The 24,632-nt window shown below is 40.5% G+C and overlaps 1 protein-coding gene across 3 annotated transcripts; it reads left to right on the top strand.

Moving 5' to 3' along the window:
* The first annotated feature begins 3,927 nt into the window (after positions 1 to 3,927).
* On the top strand, positions 3,928 to 24,103 carry ZNF875 (zinc finger protein 875). 3 transcript variants are annotated; one of them, XM_045523554.2, is made up of 5 exons: positions 3,928 to 4,073; positions 4,472 to 4,558; positions 13,558 to 13,684; positions 14,161 to 14,256; positions 19,360 to 24,103. In XM_045523554.2, the coding sequence occupies exons 2-5, from the start codon at positions 4,526 to 4,528 to the stop codon at positions 21,012 to 21,014; spliced, it is 1,911 nt and encodes a 636-aa protein (XP_045379510.1). In that variant the 5' UTR covers positions 3,928 to 4,073; positions 4,472 to 4,525; the 3' UTR covers positions 21,015 to 24,103. The 3 variants fall into 3 exon arrangements, with proteins under 3 accessions (XP_045379510.1, XP_045379504.1, XP_010962012.1); XM_045523548.2 differs by lacking the exon at positions 3,928 to 4,073 and adding an exon at positions 15,518 to 15,624 and having other exon boundaries at positions 4,090 to 4,558; XM_010963710.3 differs by lacking the exon at positions 3,928 to 4,073 and having other exon boundaries at positions 4,511 to 4,558; positions 19,363 to 24,103.
* Positions 24,104 to 24,632: the final 529 nt, after the last annotated feature.

Here is a 24,632-nt window from a genome sequence, read left to right as displayed (position 1 = left end):
AGTGGGTGGAGAGGTCTGATTTCCTTTTGTTTTTCTCACCTCATTAGAGGTTAGGAGCTTCTTTTCTAGCCCTGTTCCTCTGTCTTGGATGCATTTGAAGGCAAGTTTCCTTGTAAGCTAATCTTTGGACTCATTTTGCTGGTTTTGCCAAATGGCATTTTCATTCTCGTATTATGTTCCCATTCTTTGACCATTCATCAGCTTATAAATGTGTTTACTTTCCTGGGTTTTCATTTTCTTATTTTTCTTCTGTCATGTCTAGCTCACAGTGCAAATGCCAACCAAGAAGAATAACTTGAGGGATGTGGAGAGATACTTTCTTTGTACTTATCACCAAATGAGGTTGATTTTTAGTTTTTGAGCTTATGTGTCTCCTCAAAGCCTGCGACATTATGCGGTAAACCAGAGACTGACACATTGTAACTTACTATTCTTCAGTAGAAAAATTAAAATTTAAAAATTAAAAAAAACACAAATAAAACACTAGATTTAAGTAGAATGTGTTTTTCTTTAAACATAATCCAGAGGGAAAAGATCAAAGTCCCTTAGAAATCAGGGCAGAAATTCCAAAGTGTCTCTTTCCCTCTTTCCCCATAGTATGGCTGGAATGTGGGTTCCCTTCCTTGTCCCACTCCCACAAAAGACATGAGGCCACAGACTACAGTGCTAATGAGAGATGGAGGAACTGTGGGCAAAAGAGTCTGATCACTCATTCAGACACACAGATGCATGTGTCACCTCCTGGTGTCGCCCCACTGGATAAGTGCTTCTCCAGATGCAGCCTATTTTTTTCAGTTGAAACATCCAGTCTGTGTGGTACCTGCTGATCTGGGTGTGACCTGGTGTCACAGTGATAAAAGAGACAATGACCCTAACAGGTTAATGGCCCTTCAGCCTGTGTGTAGGTAACTGGGAGACAGTATATGTATTATTAATCTATGTCTGAGTCACCTGTGATGGTTTTGTTATTTTTTACATAAACTGTTGAGAATGTCTTAATAATTTTATAGAGAAACTACTAGCCACTCTAAAATCTTTCCATTTCTTGGTCTAGAGCTGGGACTGGACCTCTCAGCAGCAAGGAGTGCTGAAGGTCAGAGTGAAAAAAGCAGTACTTCCTTTTAAACCTCTCATCTATCTTTCTCTTCCAGTTCCTTCTCTTTCTTATTTTTTTAATGCACATATTTTTAAGTACTTGGAGACCCTTAGCAAGATGGTAATTAAACTGGGTTTGTACTTTTTCATTGGAGAATTTAGACCATTTTTGCTTATTATCGTAACTAATATGTTCAGTTGTACTTTGATCATATTTCATGCATTCACTCATTCACATTGGACCATGTTTTCTTTGCTTTGATTTTCTCTGATAGTCGATAGCATATAGCCAATATTTAGTTTTAATAAGTAGTTAATTTTATACTTTTTTTTGTGGGGGGAGGTAATTAGGTTTTTTATTTGCTTGCTTTTTTAATGGAGGTACTGGGGATTGAGCCCAGGACCTCGTGCATGCTAGTCATGCAGGCATGCACTCTACCACTGAGCTATAACCTCCCCCACACTTTTCAAAAATATCTTTGATTTCACATTTTCTGTAATTATTAAATACAAAATTAATAAAAGAACTTTAGATTATTTTCTTTGAGCTATCAATTGACTTAGACACTTTTCCCATTTTTTTTATGTGTCTTTCTTGAAGGATCTCCAAAGCTTTGAGACACCAGCTGAGTGTCCTGCAATTCAGCTCAATTCTGACACTGTCTACTCAGAGATAGCATCAGTTTCCACAGGTTAAGGGCTTAGTCCTACAAGACTGCTCCCCACTCCTCCCACTCAGGATGCCAGTCAGAAGTCCAGGTTGTCACCTGGGCTTCTGATCAACTGGCTATAGATTTGCGGGTCCAATGACCCCCTCCACGGGTTCATTTAATTTGCTAGAGTGGCTCACAGGATTCAGAAAAACATTTTACTTACTTATCACCAATAAGGGTATAACTTAGTAACAGCCAGTTGGAAGAGATGCACAGGACAAGGTAGGGAAGAGTGGTGCAGAGGTTTCATGCTCTCTGACTGAACCATTCTCCCCGAATCTCCACCAGCCTGGAAGCTCAACAAACCCTATCCTTTTCAGGTTTTGCAGAGGCTTCATTACATAGGTATGGTTGATTAAATCATTGTTCACTGGCAGTTGATTCAACTTTTAGCCCCTGTCCCCTCCCTGGAAGGGAGAAAGGGGAGAAAATTTCCAGAGTCCCATCATCACCTGACCTGCTGTTATATTATACTTGATTTATTATAATCTGTCAGCCGGGGTCTCTCTTCACCGACTGTACACACGTGTCTACACATAGGGATTTGGATTATCTCAGGATCCCACCTCCTAGCCCCATCCCCCATCCCTTCTCTGACACTTTTCAGTTCTTCCATTTCATTTGTGCCCCTTAGAGCCCCATGCCTGACTTTGGTGCCCATTGAGTTCTTTAACAAGCATTCCACATTCATGGATATGAAATCCTTGGCAAGGTGCACCACCAGGACTGGAATGAGTTCCCAGGCAACTGCTCTTTCCTAAATATCTGTCCAGTGGAAGACACCGATATTAACATGCAAACCTTGTTTTTCACTTCTCCAGGCAAAGGCATATTGAAAGAGATTCTAGATTCAAAGAGTAATCTTTGAATATCTGCATTATTGATAGGTCTTGGAGGTGCCTTAAGGGTGGGGCTTTACGTGGGATGGTTATCAGGAAATTGTGGATATTAAGGAAGTCAGGAAGGAAACAGTAGGATCACTTACAATTCAACAATTCAGGGTAAGTTCCTAAAGGATTTTCTGGCTGCTTAATGCCCAGAAGCCAACCCCTCATCTCTTATAAAAGCTACAGGCCAGTAGGTGCCAGTGAGGTTTATGTAGTGTCAGATCAATCCAAGCTTTTCCTTACAGTGGGAATTTTGGGTACAGAATTTAAGGGGGCTCCAAAAACAGTAGTAAAGATAAATATTCTAATGTACTATTTTTTAAAATGCCCCCTTTCCCAATCCATTATGAACAAAACTGTCAAATTATGCTTCCTTTTCACCTCTCTCCCCTCTCCCCTCACCACCACCACCACCACTTGGGAAATTTCCTTCAAGCGGTACCTGACCCTCAGCCTTCAATAACAACCCCAGGGAATTCTGGATCAAGCCTTGGGACTTCATTACACTACTACCATCAGGGCAACTTCTGCTCTTTGCCTCAAGTCTAGTCTCTGTACTCTTCCAAATCCCGGGGACACGTGACGAGAGCCACTCCCACTGCCATTTCAGGAGTTGGATCCAGCCAATCCCACTCTTTCCGAAAACAGCGTAGGCGTTCCCCATCCGTAATGGCACACCGTCCTTCCCGCGGGGACGCAAGTCCGCCCTTATCAGGCAGTCCCAGCATAACATCATCGCCCTGCCCTATCCCCCAAGTGTTTTACTCTGAGCCGCGCTCACCCTCCCACCCCAATCCCTCACCGACTCAGGCCCCACATGTCTTGACCTCAGTTTCAACTCCAGAAAGGGAACTCGGGGCAGAGACTTGCGTAGGGGAGCCTAGGTGCCCCAGCGGCTCATGCGCGCCGCTGAAGGTCAGTGCGTACAGTCTGGCCACCTGCCGCCGCAACACCGGTCGCCAGGACCACATTTCCTAGAATCCTCAGGCGTGTCCGCGACGCTCTCGTGGTTTGCACATCTCATTGGCCCTTGGTGGAGAAACTTGTGAACCTCGCGGTCTGGGCATCTTAACAATGGGCTCCTAAAGTTGGCTGTGTAAGTGCAGATGTCAGTCACCGTGTATTGGAGAAGCCTGTTCGCCGGCCCCTTCTACATCCAAAAGACTACACTCTCCAGAGGCCTTTGCGGCCACTTCCGCCCTCCCTTCCGCTTTCCCCTTAGCGGGAGGAGGTGGCGTAAGAGGAAGACTTCCGGTTGGTGGGTTCAGCCCGTTAGACTGGATGGCGGTGGGGTAGATCTTATTCTGGTCTTTTCCACACCTCTTCTTTTGGTTCCCGAGCTTCGGCCTCAGGATCCGCACCGTGTATCCCGCGTTCCGTGAGTGCCCTGTAGTCATAGCCTCGTCCATTCAGCACGTCCCTATGCTTGTCCCCGTTTTATTCACGGGGACCCAGGCTACCTCCGAAATCGGGCGCTCTCCTGTAGGCATCCGTAGGCCACCCATTTTCCTTTCACTCCAGCCCACAGGTTTAGAGACAAACCCTTTCTCCTCTGCTGGGGGATATGGGCTTCACTGCGGCCAGAATTTGGGGCTGAGCTTGAGGATGCTCCGTCACCCTGGGCCCTTTCTCTAGAGCTCTGGATGGGAATTGGCTTGTGCCGGCGATTTCTGTGACACTCCCAATCTCCAGTAATGGGGCTCTGGAGCAGACCCCGCCTGCACTGGGAAGGGGTTTTCCAACTAGGCATCTTCTCATTTCTCTTCACACCCTCAGATCTGCCTTCTGAGACTGCCCTTCTTCAGGGAGAGCACTCAGGAGACCAGGAAAATGGCCTCGAGGCTCCTGAAAGCCAAGAAAGAGGTGAGAATTTCCGTAAAATTCCATCTTGGCTGTCAAGAGGATGGATCCATTACCTTTTCTTGCTCTGGAAGCTGCCTTGTTGGTACTGGACAAAGTTGACTCCTGGTCCTGGAGAAGTGGCTCATCTTACATGGAATCGCCCCTCAACATTTCCTTCTGCTCCATCCATACTTAAGGCATTCTGAAAGTAGTTAATTGTGAACAGCACACATGGAGCAATTTAGATGAAAATACAGGGACATCCAGGCTAGTTGTCCAGTGATAAGGATGAAAGGCAGGGACAGCGGAGTAACCAGTGGCCTGCAGTGGCTAGAGAGGACCTCCAGGAGAAGTAGGGCTGTCTGAACTACCCTTGAGTGTCTGGTAAATTGGAGAGTTGGTGAAGACGTACCAGTAGGAGGAGGGCAGAAAGAATGATTAGTCTGAGGTTGGGCCACTGGGCACACTACCCTTGCCACAGTGTGGGAAGATTATAGTGGCCAAAGGACTTATTTTACGTTTATTTTTGGATATGTACTTGTGAAGATACAAACTAGCTGTCCACCCTTGGAGCAGAGAGGAGTTTGATATGGTCTGACCTGGATTTTACATTTGAGAGCATTTTCAGCATCTGGCAATGGGGAGATTTCACCAAAAATTCTAGATTACCTGCCTCTTTGAAAATAAATTGCACTGTACTCTGTAAGGACATTTGAGCTGAGCAGTGTCTTCATCATTTGGACAGGTCCTGCAGAGTCTGTTTGTACTTTCCATAGTATCCTTCATACTGAGGTCCTGCGGAGTTGAAACCATTGACAGCTAACATTTTGCCTGCCTCTCTCATTTTTTTTACCTGTCTGGTCCCTGAAGGATTTTCATTTTCCAGCTCTGAGTCTGGGTGGCCAGATTGAGTGCCAGGATCAGGAGTGTAGACTTTGTCTTTGAGTAAGATGAGTTTTGAAGGATGTTGAGAAAGGATTTTCTTTAAGGAAATCAATAATATAGGCATACAGGGACTTAAGGGGAAACTTTCTAATCCCTGAGCATGGTGACTCTGAAGACCTTGACTTAACTGAATGTGACTAACATTTATTGAGTGCCAACACAGTTGTCAGGCTGGTTTATTATGATTTTTGATATGCATTAACTTGGTTATTTCAGATCTGCCTTCACTATCCTCATCCAAAAAATCAGAGTAGAATATAGACAGGAAATGAGATCTTGATTTATTCTTAATCCTGGCCTCCCATGGTAGAGATTTATAACTTCTTGGGTGTTATCAGAATAACTTTGAGAGTTCTTTGTTTCTTGTTTGTAAAGTGTTTCATTAATTTGGAAGGTGTTAGTGCCAAGAATGCATAAGAAATCCAAGTCAGGGCATTTCCTAAGGTAACATTGAATCATCTTATGTGGGTACTTTCTTCACCACTCCTAATGTTAATAGGGAAGCATTCTGGTTTTCTGGGAAAAGCCAGAAAAATTTGTGTCAGCTGACTTTTCTTGCCCTGATACTTAAAAAAAAAAGATATTATGAAAACTTGATCAAAGTGCACAAGCATTTGAATGGATAAGTTGTTTAAGATGAATCCTCTGTGCCTCAAGGCGTACCTGGCACACATGAAATGTTTGGTGCCTGGAGGAACCACAACCTAAAATAAATTAATTCGAAGGAACTAAGTAACAAAGGAGTTTCTGTTGTTTGTTTTGATGTTATTTGAGGCATATAATTAACCACATATTTCAGGGGGTTGGGGAGGATTTCCAGGTAGTCTGATATGCATGACATCTGAATTACAGAAAACAATTTAAGCAAACATACAGTAGGATATTAGCTATCACTGCCTGAGAGGATAAATTAGATATGTAACAAGTGAGTTGGGCTGGCAGGCAAATGATATTACTAATTCTTAGCATTTTTTCATTGATTCCATCGAAAAAATTTGCTGAATATCTACTGGACAGAACACTTGATAGACCACAGTCAGTGATGTGTTAAAGCACAGCCTGCACACTTATTGAGCCTTCCATTGTTATTTTTGGATTTCTTTTATCATTGGGATTTGGTTTAATTTATGTACATACACACACGCCCCTACATACATACATTGTGGTAGATATTAATGATAAAATCATATTGTATTAAAGTTAGAGACAGTGTATCTACTCAGACCCATTTTTAAATAGGTGAAGGAACAGCCAACATTTATCCCACTGAAAGTGATTTCTACAAAGTGCTTTGAATGGATGAACCCATCCACTATTTCCCAATATAGGGTAACATTCAACTTGTTCCCAATACTTAACTGTAAATAATGCTTCTATGACCAACTTTGTGCTTGAAATTCTTTTATAGATTTGTATTTATTCTCAAAAAAAAAGTGACAAGGTGTTTCAAAGCAGTGGGCACTCACACCAGTTGGAGCTTTGGAACCCTGCCTGTTCTAAAACCTTGGACCCTATCAATTATTTCTTCCATTTTTGAGATTCCCTTCTTCCACCACCATGTCTTTGCTTTACATCGTGCAGTTTTACGTTCCCAGGGTATACCTGCCAGTGCAGATCTTTTTCTTCTCTCATGTGAATGTTCATCATAATGTCCTGATTTGTTTCCCCATGGTGATATGTTCCTTTGCTACCCATTACATCTGTAATCCTCATTTCCCCCAAACATTACTGCAATAGCATCGCTTTTCTGTTCAGAAGCCTTCCTTCTGTGGCTCACAACAGCATCTTAATATTCAGGACAGTCCTCATTTCAGATTTTCTCAGTGTTCTCTTTATGACATCGTGTTCTGATTATTCATTCTGGAAGTGTGTTTATTGCCACCACAGTGGAGTAATTTCATATATACCTTTTAGATAAGTTCATTTTTTAGGCATTTGGCTGGAAATGGGAGAGAAATAACCATTCATGTCATTCAGATGAATCCATCCTCTTTAACCTAATGCCTTCATGCCCGAGAGTGAGTGAGAAATGGAAGGACTGAATTTATTGCTCTCTAAATCTGTTTTAGGAGTTTCTGACAGCATGAGGATCTCTTAGCAGATCAAGGTTAATATTAGTTGCAAAGTATTTTTCATATAACAAGACTCCTTTATCAGTATATAGGTTAGCCTTTGCTACATAACAAACTACCCCAAACTTATTGACTTAAAATCATTTATTAGCACATAGTTTGATAGGTCAGTATTTTGAGCTGGGCACAGATGGGTGTTCTGCAGGTTTCACTTGGGCTCTTGTTGCTGCAGTCAGCTGGTGGTTTGACTGGGGCTGAGTGACCACCCATGCCTGACAGTTACCAGACTGGTTGACTAGGGTGCATTGGTTCTTCTTGGTTCTTTTCTGTGTGGGCTTGGGCTTGTTCTAGAGACTCTGCTTAGACTTAATCAAATGATGGTTTTGGGTTTCCCTACACGGCAAGAGAGAGGACAACCCCAATGAACAAGCACCTTAAGCCTCAGGTTATGTTACGTTTACTAATGTCCCTTTGACCAAAGCAAGTTCCATGGCCAAGTCCAGAATTGTGGAAGGGACTAACACAAGGGTGTAGATACAGGGAGACCTTATTCACTGGGATTCGTTACTGTAACTATGCTCTGGTCCCAATGATCCATATCCTTCCCATGTGTAAGATAAACTCACCCACCTCCCAGGATCCCCGGAAATTTCATCTTCAGTCTCAAAGTCCAGTATCATATGTATATCAGTCTGGATGTGGCTAAGGCTTCTTCAGTGAGACTCCTTTCAGTCCAAGACATACTAAAAAGACAAGTTATTTGTTCTTCTCCACCCCCAACTACTCACGTAGCATAAAATGGTGAGACATAGACAGGAAAACTGCAGTAGACACTCCTATTCAAAAAGGGGAGGAATTGGAGGCACATAAGAGGCTTCTTCATTTTGAACTGTCTCTAGTCCTTTTAGTCAAGCTGATACAACTTCTTTAAAAACTCTTTGGGTTTCCCATGTATCAGATTATATTACTCTATTAAACAAAAATATAATTCTTTTCCAGATCTCTCATCTTTGGGTGGGGTGTCGATGCTGTGGGACAATACCTGTAAGAATCTCAGAAGCCCTTTTGTCTAGTTTAGAATCTGCTAGGCATCACTTTAACAGTTTCAGACGTCATAAAATTTAGACCTTTCAGCCAAACTCTTAATCTTCACCCTGAGGCCATTTCTTTTCTTCAGACTCTTGCTGGCTGGAGAGACTGGAGATGTAAAATAGTTTTATTTTCCAACCTACAAGTCCTGGCTTGTGTATATTTCGTCTAAATTATGCTTGTGAACTGCTTACTTGCTGCTTTTGCTCTTCTCTTTCTGTATATTATCATGTGTAGCTAGAAGCATCTAGCTGAAGCTTTTAACTGGCTTTCAGGAGATCTCTTTAGCCAGACCTGAAAATTCATTAGGTATTTTTTCTATATTTTAAATTAATGCAGGAGATAGTTTTACTAATACATAGCAAGCATTGCCTTTTTTTCAAGCTGCCATAGTGTTTCCTCACCACTTTTCTAGCCTCTGCTAACAGTTTGTTTACTATTTTTCCAACCTTTGCTATCAGTTTCCTGGATGCTTTCCCAGCCTCTGCCATGTCCTAGTCCCAAAGCTAAAAGTTTCAGGTATTCGTTATGGTGTCACTTCATTTCTATGTGCCAGTTTAGGGGCTTAAAACAAAGTCATTTGTTAGTTCACAATTTTGTGGGTCACCATTTAGGCTTGGCACAGCTGAGTGGTTGTTATGATTTACTGGGGCTTGCTCATGTGGCTGCTCAGCTGGAGCTATATGGTGTCACTTGCCTGGGGGTTGACAGGCTGGTTGGCTGAGGTGTCTCCATTCTTGGTTCTCTCTGGCCTCTTCAGGAGGCAGACTCAGTCTTTTTACATGGTGGCCTCAAGGTTTCCTGCACAGAAAGAAAGAAACCCAGCCCCAAACCCAAATGCCTTTCAAACCTATGCTTGCATTATATTTGCTAATGTCCCATTGGATAAAGCACGTCACATGGCAAGCCTAGAGTTAGTTTAGGAGGAGAAAGAGTATAAAGGCATAAAAAGTAGAAGCAGGGAGGCATGATTCAATGGGGCCATTAGTATAACGATCTATCAGATAGGTTGCTTTTGGTTGCAGGCAACAGGAAACCCCACTTAGGCAATTCTGAACAGTAAGTACTTAGCTCACATATAGCAAGGAGACACTTTAGGGTTGGTCCTCTAGCTTCATAAGCTTATCAAAGGCTGGGGTTCTTTTACTCCTCCACTAAACTCTGTTCTCCACAGTGTTAGCCTTATCTAGGCTGGTTCCCCTCAGAACCGTAGGGTGTTTACCAGTAGCAACTTTATTTAATTAGACTTTATTTCTCACAACAACCCTAAAAGGTAAATACTATTATAATATCCATTGTTAGAAAATTGAGACACAGAGATGTTAAGTTACTGATGCAAAGTCATGGGAGAAAAAGAACTGTCATTTGAATACAGTTTGTCTCCAGAGTGTGCTTTTAATTACTGAGTAGTTTGCAAACTTTACTGTGAATCAGAGCCATAAACAAGCCTTACTGGAAGGCTTGTTAAAAACAGATTGCTGGGCCCCACCCCCAGAATTTCTGGGGTGGGGCCTGAGAATTTGCATTTCTAACAAGTTCCCAAGGGATGCTGGCACTGTGTTCAGGGACCACACTCTAAGCCAGTACACTAAGCTGTGCTGCCTCTTTGGGGGTAATCTGCACCCACGTTATGAGCCTTAGGAAAAGTATTGGCTTCCCATTACTCCATCTTAAAAATGAAGAAGTCTCCTGCTAGAATCCTAGAGCAGGCGTCTTGTGACTTTGTTGGTTAGCATTGGCTAATAGATCCATTCTTCAGCTGACAAGGGGATGGATTACTTTTACACCAGTGAGGCCTCCTCTTGACTTTAGTTCCCCAACTCTAGCTGTGTTGCTTCTCAGTGGGAGAGATCTGGAATGGAACATACAGTTAGTGTTTACCAACCCCCGCCCACAACACACACACACATGCATGGTTCGCAGACAAGCAAACAAGGAAACCATGAATTTTTTTAGAGTTGCAGGAATACCAGTTGTGTTCAACCTGTTGAAGTAACATAGGCTGGTCTCCAACGTAGCTCCTTGGTCAGAGATTTTCAAGATATGGGTGCGTATGTGTGTGTATGTTCATTCTGAAAAAGGATTGTAAGATCAGATCACCACAGGGACTAGGCAGATACCTGAATGAGTGAATAGTCTTTTTCTCTCTAACATTTAATTCTGAACAGCTTTGAACCTACATAAAAAAAGATAAAGACTCGCCCATTGACACTCACATACCCACCACCTGGATTCAACAATGAGTATTTTGCTATGTGTGCTTTACCACCTGTCTGTCCACATGTGCTGTCCTCTACCATCAGTTCAAGGGTAATACTCAAATACTGCATTAAATGCACAGTAAAGGATAGAGATTTATATTCCTTTGATCTTTCAGACTCTCTGTAGACTGCTACCACCTGCCTGCTCTCTTTTGCAACTGGCCACTTTTTCTTCTTTGTTTCTTCCCATCCTGACACCTTATCTGGAGTATCTAGCCCTCCTCGCTCTCTTTGATTCTTTGCAATCCTGCCTGGCCTTTAAGATCAAGATCATACTTCCCTCTCAGGAAACCTTCTCTGATCTCTCTATCCCACAGCATCCTCTGCCTCTTGAGAGTCCTCTGACCCAGTGATTCTCAACCATGACTATACTTAGGAGCCCTTAAAAGTATAATATAAAAGCCCTGCCCCTAGAGAGTCTGATTGTATTGATTTGTGGTGGGACCCAGAAACCCATAATTTAAAACACCACACAGTTAGCTCTAAAATATAATCAGGGATGAGGAGTGGGAACCATAGCTCTTATTCATCCTCTCTGTGCTCTTTATGGTTAATTACGTTGAGGCAGGCTGCATTCTGGGATTGCTGTTACTGTAGGGGTGGGGGCAAGGTGGGAGTGGTGTCTTAAGACCATTCCACGGCCCAGCCAGCATAGAACAGCTGGTAGGGGACAGGAAATTTAGGGGAAGGTCCTCCACGTGTGTAAGAGCCATGGGGAGGGCACAGCATGGAATTAGTTTGAGAGGTACAGTGTCATCCCTCAAGGAGTGAAGGTATTCTGAGAAGGGGATGCAAAATCAAATCACCGAAGAGACCAGGCATGTACCTAAGTGGGTGAAACTGACAAGGCAGGAGTTGTAGCTGTCTGCCAATAGCATGCCTAGGCTAACGGGCCCCCAGCATAGGTCACCTCCAGCCAGCCAGCTGTGGCTGTGAAGAAGTGCAGAGCCCAGAGTGGTCAGACTTACGGATTTTTCAAAATGACCCGTAAGCTGAGCTTTTTATGAGAAATCTCCTAATATATAATTGATATTTTAAAAAGTTTTAAAGCGATGTATGGGTCAAACTAAATCTATCTGTGGACTGCAGATTGTGCCCTGTTTTAAAAGATAAAATATTTCATGGGCTAGAAAAAATCCTAGTTTATTTGGGCTTGGTTTCCACACACCTTCAAGCTAAGACATGTCACCAAAACCTTCATGCCAAGGACTGCTTATATTCCCACCCTCCAGTGTATAGCTTTCTAAGTCACAGAGGGATAACAATAACAAATGCATGTGAAATCATCTAAAAATACTTGACTGGTTAGTGTTTGCAGGCTCTGTTCTAAGCACTGGGGCAATGGTAGTAAGTAATGCATATGGAGCTTATAGTCTACTGAGGAGTCAGAAAATAAAGGTGAATAACACATGCAATTTCTATAGTTAAGGGCATGCAGCAAAGTGGGAAAGGGGAATAAGAATCCTAATGAGCAGATGGAATTTCACACAGAGCGGCCAGGGAGGTCCCCCTCCGCCCGAGCACTTCCTATGTGGAGCAGTCAGTTGTCTGAGTCCTTACGTTTCTCTACTCATCGGATCCTCAGCACAACCTTGGGAGATAAGCACTGTTATTCTCAGATCACAGAAGAAGAAACTGAGGTGCTGGGAGGTTAACTAATTTGCCTAAGGGTAAACTCGTTGGGGATAGGTGGGTTCCCCACCCCAGAGGCTGAGCTGCTTCATGTAGAACATAAATGCTTAGAGCAAGTAGTCTCTTAAATTCTTCAGACTAAGCAAGATGATTATTTTTTCCCTTTAATTTTGTGTGTGTGGTGCCTTCCTGCCTAGACTTAAAGCTCCCAATGTGAAAGGACTTTTGTTTTGCTTTTACCCCTCATAGCATCGAACCTAGGACGTTGACAGTGACAGGTGCCCTAATGATGTTGGCTGGATGGAGATAGGAGAATAATGGTCTTTGAATTCTTGGCACCAAGGTCATGTAGGGTAGAAGAAAAAAGAATTTTTCTTCTACCCATCTTAGGTTCATTGACTGGGGCCCTGTGAATTAGACAAAAGACATATTTACAAGAGAAAAACAATGAGAAGCTTATTAGCATGTGCATCATGCATATACATGGGAGTACGTGGTGATGGGTAACTTGAAAGAGGTGGTTAGAACTTGAGCTTATTAATCATCTTAACAAAAGAACAATAACTCCTTAGAGAAGTGACAAGACAAAGGAAAAGGGCTTTGCACTTCTAGGATAGAAAATTGTGGGAATTAATGGAAGATAAGTGCTAGTTATTAAAGATTTACTGTGTAGATTCTCTGGCGCCCATCTCTGGCTGATAAGGGTCTAGAGTTGTCCCTGGGGATTAATTTCTGTCCTCCTGGTAGAGAGGAGGGGAGACACTTTTATAAATTTATGTTCTGCTTTTAGGCAAATGGAGGGCAGAGAGCTTTCCTTGTGTCTGCTTATTAATTCAGTGCAAAGTAATCCTTATGCCAAAGTGGCATATTTTGGAGTAGTGCATTCTGTCATCCTTCATTCACCATCCATAGTAAGGTCTAGAATCTTCTCTACCTCCTCAGGGAAGCCTTTTGATCCCTTACCCTGAGGTGTGGGCAAGGTGGACTCCTGGATGAGCAAGGGTGTGTTTTGTGTTAAAAGGCATTCGTGGCGTTCGGGGATGTGGCTGTGGACTTCACCCAGGAGGAGTGGAGGTTGTTGAGCCCTGCTCAGAGGACCCTGCACAGGGAGGTGATGATGGAGACTTACAGCCACTTGATCTCACTGGGTAAGAATGGCTTCCCTTAGCACTTAAAATCTGCTCCACAGAGGATTTTCTGTATACCAGGAAGAAAGGCTCCTTACACAGCAGCTTTGCCTTAGAGTTGGACTTAAAAACAATAATTTATCTTTTTCCTCAGACTAGATCTGTATTTAGTAGAGTTGAAAGCAGGTAGATTTATTCGTATTGTATATGTCACCCTGCATTTCCAGGTCTCCTTCCCAAGGCTAGGGCTTTTTTGTTTTTTTTTTTTAACTTCATCTTGCCCCAAACTCAGGAGATTTTCATTTATCAAGTGTTAATATGCTGTTTTTCTGAATGGAGTCACCTTTGCTCACTCAACCCTCCTACTGCAGAGAGTTCACTATTCATAGGTCCTTTGTACCACCTTCTGGGTTTCCTCCCCATTTTGGCTCTGAGTTCCAGGGTGGCCCCTTGAGCCCACAACCAAGAGTCTCCTTGTTTTCTTTCCTTCTGAGCAGAAATTCCATTTTCCAAACCAAAACTCATTTCTCAGCTGGAGCGAGGGGAAGAGCCCTGGAAAGAGGAGAGACAAAGTCTCCTGAGACTCTGCCCAGGTGAGTATGACACAGGGGAGTTGGACCATCCACAGCGTGGCAGGTAGGAAAGAAGGAGACATCTCTCAAGTACTAGGGGGAGCTCTTTCTAAGACCCTGAGGCCCCAGTAAGGCTGCCTGGTGTGACTTCCTTTCCAGAACAACATCTTCAGTTGATGGAGGGACCTTCCTGGTTGCCTTGTCTCTTTCCTCCACCAGGAAGCTTCCCTGCCTCTCATTTGGTGGTGTTTTTTTGCAGGGGATACCAATTCAGTCTGCTGCCATTCTCAGAAATGGGCTTCATTCTGTTTATTTTTGATTTGATATTTGGAAATTACTTCAAAATTACAGAAAGTTTACAAGAATAAAAATAGTGCAAAGAATACCTTTTATATCCTCTACACGCATGTATATATATAAATATATATGGTATATATATTATATATATAAAATGGCATGACAAAATCACTATTAATATTTTACCGTTTGCTTTGTCATGGGCGTGTGCGCTCTCCCTTCTCCCCCCACCATGTGTATGAGTATATATTTATGTACATATGTGTATGTCTATGTGTAGGCTCATATGTTGATGTTTGTTAAAAGATTTTCTAAGACTGGTAATATTCTAATGTAACCACAGTACAGTTATCAACTTCAGTAAATCTGAAACAAGTTAACTTTGATACAATAATTTTATCTAATATCTGTGATCTACCTCTCATATTACAATTGTCAGTAGACACAGTATATCCTTTTTCCTCTCCAGAACATGATCCAGTAGTGCATTTACATGTCAACCCTCTTTAGTCTCTCTTAACATAGACCATTTCCAAAACCTCTCTGTCTATGATGGCACTGATGGTTTAGAAGTATACAATTTCATGGCTCCTGCTTTTTTAACAATTTCATTGAGGTATAACTTATATACCATAACCTACTTAAAAGTGTATAGTCTAATTGTTTTTAGTAAACTTTTAGGGTTGTGTGACCATCACTTCCATCCAACTTTAGAACATTCCATCACTCCAAAAAGTTACCTTGGATGTATTTGCATCTATCTCCCACTTGAGCTCCAGGAAACCATTGATAGGCTATCTCTATAGATTTGCTTTTTTCTGGACATTTTATATAAATAGTATCAAAAAATATCATAACTGGCTTCTTTCAGCATGGTGTTTTTGAGGTTCATCAATGTTGCAGCATGTGTCAATAATCCATCCCTTTTTATTGCCATGTAATATTCCATTATATGCTATACTATGTTTTGTCTACCTATTCACAGGTTGATGGACATTTGGATTGTGTCCATTTTTTGGTTATTGTTAATAGTGCTGCTAGAAACAGTCATGTACCAGTCTCGATGTGGACATATGATTTCACTTCTCTTGGGTAGGTAACTAGGAGCAGAATTTTTGGATTGTATGGTGTGTTTATGTTTAGCTTTTTAAGAAACTGCAAAATTATTTTCCAAAGTGGCTGTACATTTTTATTAGCATTTATATTTTACATTTCTGTCATATTTTTATTTTCTATTTTTACATTTTTCTAGTAGCAGTATATTAGGGTCTCAGTTTCTCTACATCCTTGTCAGCACTTGGAATTGTCTCCGATTTTGATTATATACATTCTAGTGAGTGTGTAGTGGTATTTCACTGTGGTTTTAATTTGCATTTCCCCAATGCCTGGTGATGTTGATCTTTTCATGTGCTCGTTAACCACTGGCATGTCTTCTTTGGTGAAACTGCTACTCAGTTCTTTTGCCCATTTTTAAGTTGGGTTGTTTGTCTTCTTTTTGAGTTGTAAGAGTTTTTCACATATTCTAGACACAAGTCTTATATCAGATAGGATTTTCAATTATTTTCAACTAAAATGAAGTTTCAGAGAAAAGACAAGTCCATGGCTTGTCTTTTCAGTCTCATAATGGTGTCTTTTCAAGCATAAAAGTTTTAAATTTTGATGCTGTCCAGTTTAACAATTTTTTTTTTTAATGAATCGTGCTTTTGGTGGTGTAACTAAGAAGTTTGCTTAACCCAAAGCCACAAAGATTTTCTTCTTTGGTTTCTTCTAGACATTTTATACTTTCAGCTTTTACACTTAGGGCTGTGATCCATTTTGAGTTAATTTTTATGTATCAAGTGAAGTGAAAGTCTAAATTCTAAATTTTCTTGCATATGAATATTCAGTTGTCTTGGCAGTATTTGTTAAAAAGAGTATGCTTTCCCTCTTTCAACTGTCTTGGCACCTTTGTCAAAAATCAATTGACTGTAAATCTAAGGGTTCATTTCTGTACTCCTAATTTTGTTCCATTGATCTCTATGCCTCTTATGACAATAGCACACTATCTTCATTACTGGGGCCTTATATTAAGTTTTAAAGTTGAGTAGTGTAAATCCTCTAACTTTTTCAAAATCATTTTGGCTCTTCTCTGTCTCTTGAATTGCCACACAAATTTTAGAGTCAGATTGTCAGTTTCTACAAAACAAAACAAAACAATCCGGCTCTGGTTGTGTTAGGGATTGCATTGAATCTATAGATCAATTTAGGGAAAATCACAGTTTTAATAATATTGAGTCTTCTAATCTATGATTATCTATTTAGGACTAATTTCTCTCAGCAGTGTTTTCAAATGTTCAGTTTACATGTCTTATGTTAACTTTTGTCAAATTTATTCCTCAATATTTTATTATTACCTATGTTACTGTGGATGGTGTTGTTTTCTTAATTTCATTTGTGGAATGTTCATTCCTAGTATGCAGAAATACAATTGATTTTTGTATTTTGAGCTCTTATCATATTACCTTACTAAATACAATGCTTATCTATTGTCCCTTTTTTGACGATTCCTTGGAATTTTGTACATACTGGGTCATATAATCTGTAAACGGAAGAGAGGCTTACGTCTTCCAATTTAGATGTCTCTAACTTCTTTCTTCTCATCTTCCTTGTTCTGCTGCTCCCCTCCTCCTCCTCCTTCTTTAGCTTTTTGGCTAGAACCTCTAGTGCAGTGTAGAGTGGAGTTGTTGATAACAGACACCTTTGTCTTGTTTCTGAACTTAGGGGAAAACATTCAGCCTTTTACCATTAAGTATGATGTTAGCTGTGATCTTAGCTGTAGGTTTTATGTAGATGCCCTTTATCAGGTTGAGGAAATTCAGTTCAATTCCTAGTTTGTTGAATGTTTTTATTATTTATGGGTATTGGATTTTCTCCATCTATTGAGATGGACATGTAGTATTTGTCTTTATTTTGTTAATATGATCTATTTCATTAATTGATTTTCAGATGTTAAATGAACTTTGCAATCCTAGAATAAATTCCACCTTACTGTAGTGTATAATTCTTTTTGACTTACTGCTGGATTTAGTTTTCTAATATTTTTTAGGGATTTTGCCACTCATGTTTACAAGGGGTATTGATCTGTATTTTACTTTTTTTTTTTTTCACTTTCTTTTTGATATTTTTGTCTGGCTTTGGTATCTGGATAATGACTACGTAGAATGAGTTGGGAGATTTTCTCTCCTCCTCTATTTTCTGAAAGAATTTGTGAAGGATTTGTATCATTTCTTCTTTAAATATTGGTGAAGACACTTGGACAGGGGCTTGTCTCTGTGGGAAGACTTTTAATTAACTAATTCAATCTTGTCACTTATTACAGGTCTATTCAGATACTCTAGCTTTTATTGAGTTAGTCTTGGTAGTTTGTGTCTTTTTAGACTTTTTCTGTTTTGCCTTTGTTGTCTAGTTGTTGGCATAAAGTTTTTATAATACTCCCTTCTAATTTCTGTGAGGTCAGTAATGATGTTCTGTTTCATTTCTGAATTGGTGTTTTCTGTCTTCTTTATTTTTTCTTCCTTCTAGCTAAAGATTACTCAATTTTATAGATCTTTTCAAAAAACAACTTTTAATTTCGTTGATTTTCTCTATTCATTTATAGTTTTCTATTTGGTTAATTTTTTGTAAATGTGTATTATTTCTTTTCTTCTGCTTGTTTAATGCCTAATTTGCTCTTTTTCTAATTTCTTAAGATAGAAGCTTAGATGATTGATTTGGAATCATTTTTCTCTAATACAGGCATTTAGAGCTATAAATATCTTTCTAATCACTTCTTTAGTTACATCCCATAAACTTTATTATGCTGGGTTTAGTTTTCATTCAGTTCAAAATATATTTCAGTTTTTCTTCTGATTTCTTCTCTGACCCCTGAGTTACTTAGAGGTGTCTTATTTAATTTCCACATGTTTGTGGTTTTTCCATCTTTCTTTCCTTTTCTGGTTTCTAATTTGATTCCTTTGTGGTAGGGAAAACATATTTTGTATAATTTTAACCTTGTTAATTTTACTGAGACTTGGTTTTTTGCCTAACGTATGATCTGTCCTGGAGAACGTTCTGTGTGTACTTGAAAAGAATATACATTTGGCAGTTGTTGGATGAAGTGTTCCATACATGTCAGTTTGGTCAAGTTGGTTGAAACCCTATGGATTTCTGGGGCTCTTTGTTTTTCTTCAGTCACTCTTTCACTCTGTTCTACTGTTTTAGGTAATTTCTAACGATTTCTCTAAGTTCACTGGTTCTGTTACAAAGTCAAACATGCTATTGTATCTGTCTAGTAACTTTGTAATTTTAGTTATTTTACTTCTCAATTTCAGAATTTCCTTTTGTTTCTTATTAATAGTTTCTATTCTTTATTGAGATTCTCCATTTTAAGTTGTTATCATATTTGCTTTTAATTTTTAACACATCATTTTCTTTTTGTTTGTTTGTTTTTATTTTCTCACACATTGTTTTCTTTAGTTCTTTGAATATAGTCATAGTATCAGTTTTGAAATCTCTTTTGTCCCTAAGTGTGAGTCACTCTTTCCTGTTTCTTTGAAAACTGGGTATTTTAAATGTTATATCGTAGCCATACAAAAAACAGGTTGCAGGCTGGATTTGGCCCACTGAGCAAGTTTGCAGATTTTTGCAATAAAAAATGTAATGCATAAAGTGAAATGAAAAGTAGATCTTGGGAAGGGTGGCTGAGTGCGAGGCAGTAATGTAAACATATTATGAATGACCAGTGGGCAAAGCAAAATTACCTAGCAGCCCAATCCGTGACTGCTCTGACTAAAAACATTCTTTATTCAGCAGGATCAAAGCTGGAAACTCAGCCTTGTTTCCCCTGTCCTCCAGCATTCTCTAGTCAGCAAGCCCTCAGCCAACGTGTGTGGCTCAGTCATCTCCCTCAGCTGTTCTCAAGTTTACGTGCAGGAAATCATCTCCACCCAGGGAAACCCTATTCAGAAGATCAGGAACAGCAGCAGGAGCAGCTCTTTGATCAAACCTGCTTGAGCAACAAAGCAGACCTTCAAGAGAGAGAAGATTTCAAGCCCGTGTGTGGGAGAGAAAGCAGAAGCCGGACTTTGGAGGTGTTCTCCAGCGCCCCGGAAGAACAGCCAGTAAGGGCCAAGGAAGACAACTTAGTGGTGGATATAGGGCCCAGCCCAGAGGAAATACTGTGTGGTTTAGAAGTCTCAGGATTTGGAGCAATCAGATATGGAGAGCTTGGGCTAGGCTTTATCAAGGAGTCAAACCAGCTCAGCCTCCAGAAGACACACACGGGGGAGACACCTTATATGTACAGGGAGTGGAGACAAGGCTTCAGCAGTATGTCAGTCCTCATCAAAAACCAGAGGACACACTCTGCAGAAAAGCCTTATGTGTGCAGGGAATGTGGGCGAGGCTTTACCTGGAAATCAAACCTCGTCACCCACCAGAGGACACACTCAGGGGAGAAACCTTATGTGTGCAAGGAATGTGGACGAGGCTTTACCTGGAAGTCAAACCTCTTCACACATCAGCGGACACACTCAGGGGTCAGGCCTTACATGTGCAAGGAATGTGGGCAGAGCTTTAGCCTGAAGTCGAACCTCATCACACACCAGAGGGCACACTCTGGGGAGAAGCCTTATGTTTGCAGGGAATGTGGGCGAGCCTTTCGCCAGCATTCACACCTCATCAGACATAAGAGGATACATTCAGGAGAGAAGCCTTATGTTTGCAGGGAATGTGAGCAAGGCTTTAGCCAGAAGTCACACCTCATTAGACACTTAAGGACACACACAGGAGAGAAGCCTTATGTGTGCACAGAATGTGGGCGTCACTTTAGCTGGAAATCAAACCTCAAGACACACCAGCGAACACACTCAGGGGTTAAACCTTATGTGTGCCTGGAGTGTGGGCAGTGCTTTAGCCTGAAGTCAAACCTCAACAAACACCAGAGGTCACACACTGGGGAGAAGCCATTTGTATGCAGGGAGTGTGGGAGAGCATTCACCCGGAAATCAACCCTCATCACACACCAGAGGACGCACTCCGGGGAGAAGCCATTTGTATGCAGGGAGTGTGGCCGAGGCTTTAACGATAAGTCAACCCTCATCTCACACCAGAGGACACACTCAGGGGAAAAGCCTTTCATGTGCAGGGAGTGTGGCAGAAGGTTTAGCCAGAAGCCAAACCTGTTTCGGCACAAGAGGGCACACTCAGGTGATACACCCTTTGTGTGCAGGGAGTGTGGGCAAGGCTTTTGTGATAAGTTAACTCTCATTACACACCAGAGGGCACACTCAGGGGGGAAGCCCCATGTGTGCAGGGAGTGTGGACAGGGCTTTAGCCGGCAGTCACACCTAATTAGACACCAGAGGATACATTCAGGAGAGAAGCCTTATGTTTGTAGGAAGTGTGGGCGAGGATTTAGTCGGAAATCAAACCTCATCAGGCATCAGAGGACACACTCAGGATAGAAACCTTGAGTGTACAAGGAGTGTAGTGAAACCTTTAGCCAATAGTCACCCTTCATGAGACACCAGAGGTCACACCCAAGGCTGTGGCTTTAGTAAGAAATCTGCCATTGCCGGACACTAAAGCAGGGACATCTTATGTGTGATGGGAGTGCTCATGAGACTGTTAACTGTAAGGGTCAACGTCTCTAGTCCACCTGAGGAATTGCTGGCCCATTTTCAGGAGCTCTGGCTTTCCCTAGTGGGGATGGAGGTTGTGGACAGTCTCTCAGGTAACTTGATGGGGCAGAATACTTCTTAAGTAGGTTGAAATGAGAGAATGGACACTATTCCAATGTCACTTCCCAAGTATACTTGAGCTATCCTTCCACAGTAACCTGGATGTTAAGGAAACAACAGTTCTAGAGCTCATCTCTTAATGTCTGCCTGGCCTTCTGCGAACAAGAGGCTTGACAGACACCATGGCTGATTTAATCTTAGTTCCCCAGAGCATGACCCAGCAGAGTCAGCTTCAGGGAGAGCTTGGGAAATGGTGAACTCATGGGGACAGAGATAGTGCGTGGGTAGAAGATTTTATTAGACAGAGGGCTGACAGGTAAGAAAGACTGTAACTATTGTAGCTCTAGGTTTGGGAAGAGGTGTCCATTTTTGGAAATACCGTACCTTTGCTCGCTTCCTGGGGCACTCTCTGGTTTCTAGGTTGAATCCATACTGAAGCTATTTTTATTAACTAGTGCATTTAGCCTAGAAATGTGTTATTTAGTGTTACGAAGAAAACGTGCACGTATATACAGAAGCACAAAATGAAATTACTTTCTATTCTTTGAATCACCATACAACATCCCATTAGTAATTATTTGGTTTAAATCTTTCCACCTGTTGTAAAATAGACTACTTTTTTGGTTGAGAATACTCTCTTTTTGAAAATGACCATGTCCCACAAATTCACTTAGGATTTTGTCCCAAGGCCCAGGTTTTTTTCATGAAACTTGACTATGATTGTGAATTTTATTTGGAAAATAAAAATTTCCAAGAATGGGCAGGAAAGTATAGGAATTGTATAATAACATACATCTTTTTATCTGTGTATAGGTGTTTAGAATAGATATTTAAAACCATAAGAAAACAAAATATATGAGTATTTAGAAAGTGGTGAAGCAGGATTTCAAGTACAAGATTCAGTGCCTGGATCATTGACTCTCAATTTAGGGAAGAAAATAAAAGAGGTCCCCAAATTTCAATACCCAAAGGAGTGTGTTAGGGAATCACTATCTCAAATAGTGTGAGGTGTAGAGTTTTACTTTTTGTTCAAAATCTGAGTTTGAGTGGAGTGAGCAGAACCTGATGGAAAATTATGAAGTATTATCCTAGATGGAGCAAGTGCCATGGCTTTTCTTATCCTTCTCTGTGGTAAACCCTGGTCCAGTGCCCTTACTCTTTCACAACAGAAAAATACCTTTTGTGTTTTAATCTCTTTGAGTCTTAGACTCTAATTATTCTTTTCCATAAAATCATGTCACAAAAAGGATTCCAAAATTAAACGTGTACCATTTACTGCTTTTTAACTTTTAGAAGGAATATTTCAGTTTTCAGTGTAATCGGTACATTAAAAATAAATAAATAAAAGATTTTGCCCTGAAGTATTTAAAACTCTCAACAGGAAAAAAAAAAAAAAAAAAAAAAAAGAGCACTGCCGGTGTATGAAGAGTCAAGCAGATTCAAAGAGATACAAACCCTGGGAGACATTTCTGTGGAGCAGCAACCAAACAGAAGGACCTGGAAATGTTCTGAGAAGGGGGTAGAAAGAAGTCCCATCCTTTGGCCCTGTCCAGACCCACCTCTACTGATTCTTAAACCCACATAAGGCCTTCTGCCTCAGAGGAGACAGAATTGGGACAGGTAACCTGAGTTGTCCGTCGGGGCCTAGCATTAAAATCTGTGTGCAAATTTGGAAGCTGTATAGGAGGCAAACATGACATGGTATTCAGATAAGTCTTCTCAGTCTTGTGTTTTTATTTTTTATTTTTTTCAATCTGTGTCTGGACTACCAATCCACTAGTGCCCCCCATTTCATATCCTGAGGTGTTAGGTCTAGATGTTTAAAACAGACAGAAAAAGTGCCCCAGACCAACCACTGCCCATCCTGCCAATCCTCTGGTAAGTAGTAGACTATAAAGCATGGAGAAATTTTTAAAGAAAAGATGATAAACAGTATGAAACAATGAATATTGCTTCAAATCCATTAAGCCTGTTATGATCACCATTGAAATGTTCCAGTTTAAAAGTTTGCAGTAAATTTTAATATAACTTTCATTTAATTCTGTCCTATTATTATGGATCAGTGGTTCTCTGAGTGTGGTCAGAGGGTGTTAGGGGGCTCTTTCAAGTGATCTGCATGGCCAAAACAAATTTCATTATAACACTTAAGACATTGCTTGCTTTTTGTTGCTGCACTGAAATTTGTGCTGATGGTGCAAAAGCAGCGTGGATAAAACTGCTGGCTTTAACATGAATCAAGGCAGTGTCACCAAATCGTACTTCTAGTTATTGTATTCTTTTCTTCCCCTGACTTGTGGTTAAAAGAAAAAAGCCAATTCCACTTAAGAATGTTATTCATAAAATAGTAAAAATTTAATTTTGTTAAATTTTGACCTTTGAGTAAAACATTTTAAAATTATACTTTTAATTTTGAGATAATTGTAGATTAACACACAGTTGTAAGAAGTTATATAGGGAGATCCCATGTACTCTGGCCGTTTTACTCCAATGGTAATGTTTTATAAAACAGCACTGTAATATCACGGCTAGGATACTAAAGTTGATACGAACACATCTTTTAAAAATTTTATGTGATGAAAAGAGAAATACTCATAAAGTCCTTCATGTTGAAGTATGAAGTTGTTTCAAGGAAATGCACTTCTATGATTGTTTTATTTGTGAGCCGAACCAGCTACCTTTTTAACGGACATCAATTTTATTTGAAATATTAGGTGACAGATTTTGAGTAAGATGACTCAGACTTGGATATTTGATAGACATTTTATCAAAATTGAAGTGAATTTTAAACTGACAATAAAGAAAACTGATAGTAATTCTTGTTAATTTGGTTTTCAAGCAAAAAATTAGAATACTGAAAAACAAGATATCGCCACCATGAACTTGACCCCTTCCCAATACTTAGTCCTTTGTGATGAGATCGGTGATGCTAATAATGAATGTGATTTTATAATACCATATAATGAAATATGGCAATGAGAGATCTGCCTAACTCACTAAATCAATATTTTCCAAATGATTAGTACATAATGCTGCAATATCATCTGTGGGTATATTAAAGTATAAGATAGACAAATGGATTTTAATTTAAGAGCTGAAGAGCCAGATTCCACATTATAAGTAACCTTTAAGAAATTACCACTTGTTGATTGTTGGTATAATATCAAAGAATAATATTTAGACAATTACTGAAAAGTTCATTAAAACACTTGTCCATTTTCTAACTATATCTGTGTGAGGCCAGATTTTCCTTATTTATGTCAACAGATTAACTGTAGGAGCACGTATAAAATACTAGCTATATTCTGTTAAACTGGACATTGAAGAGATTTGCAAAAATATAAA

The sequence above is a fragment of the Camelus bactrianus genome, chromosome 9 (genome assembly GCF_048773025.1).
Source record: "Camelus bactrianus isolate YW-2024 breed Bactrian camel chromosome 9, ASM4877302v1, whole genome shotgun sequence".
NCBI classification, from domain to species: domain Eukaryota; kingdom Metazoa; phylum Chordata; class Mammalia; order Artiodactyla; family Camelidae; genus Camelus; species Camelus bactrianus.
The sequence above is the reverse complement of the archived record's forward strand: the minus strand, read 5'-3'. Positions and strand labels throughout refer to the sequence as shown.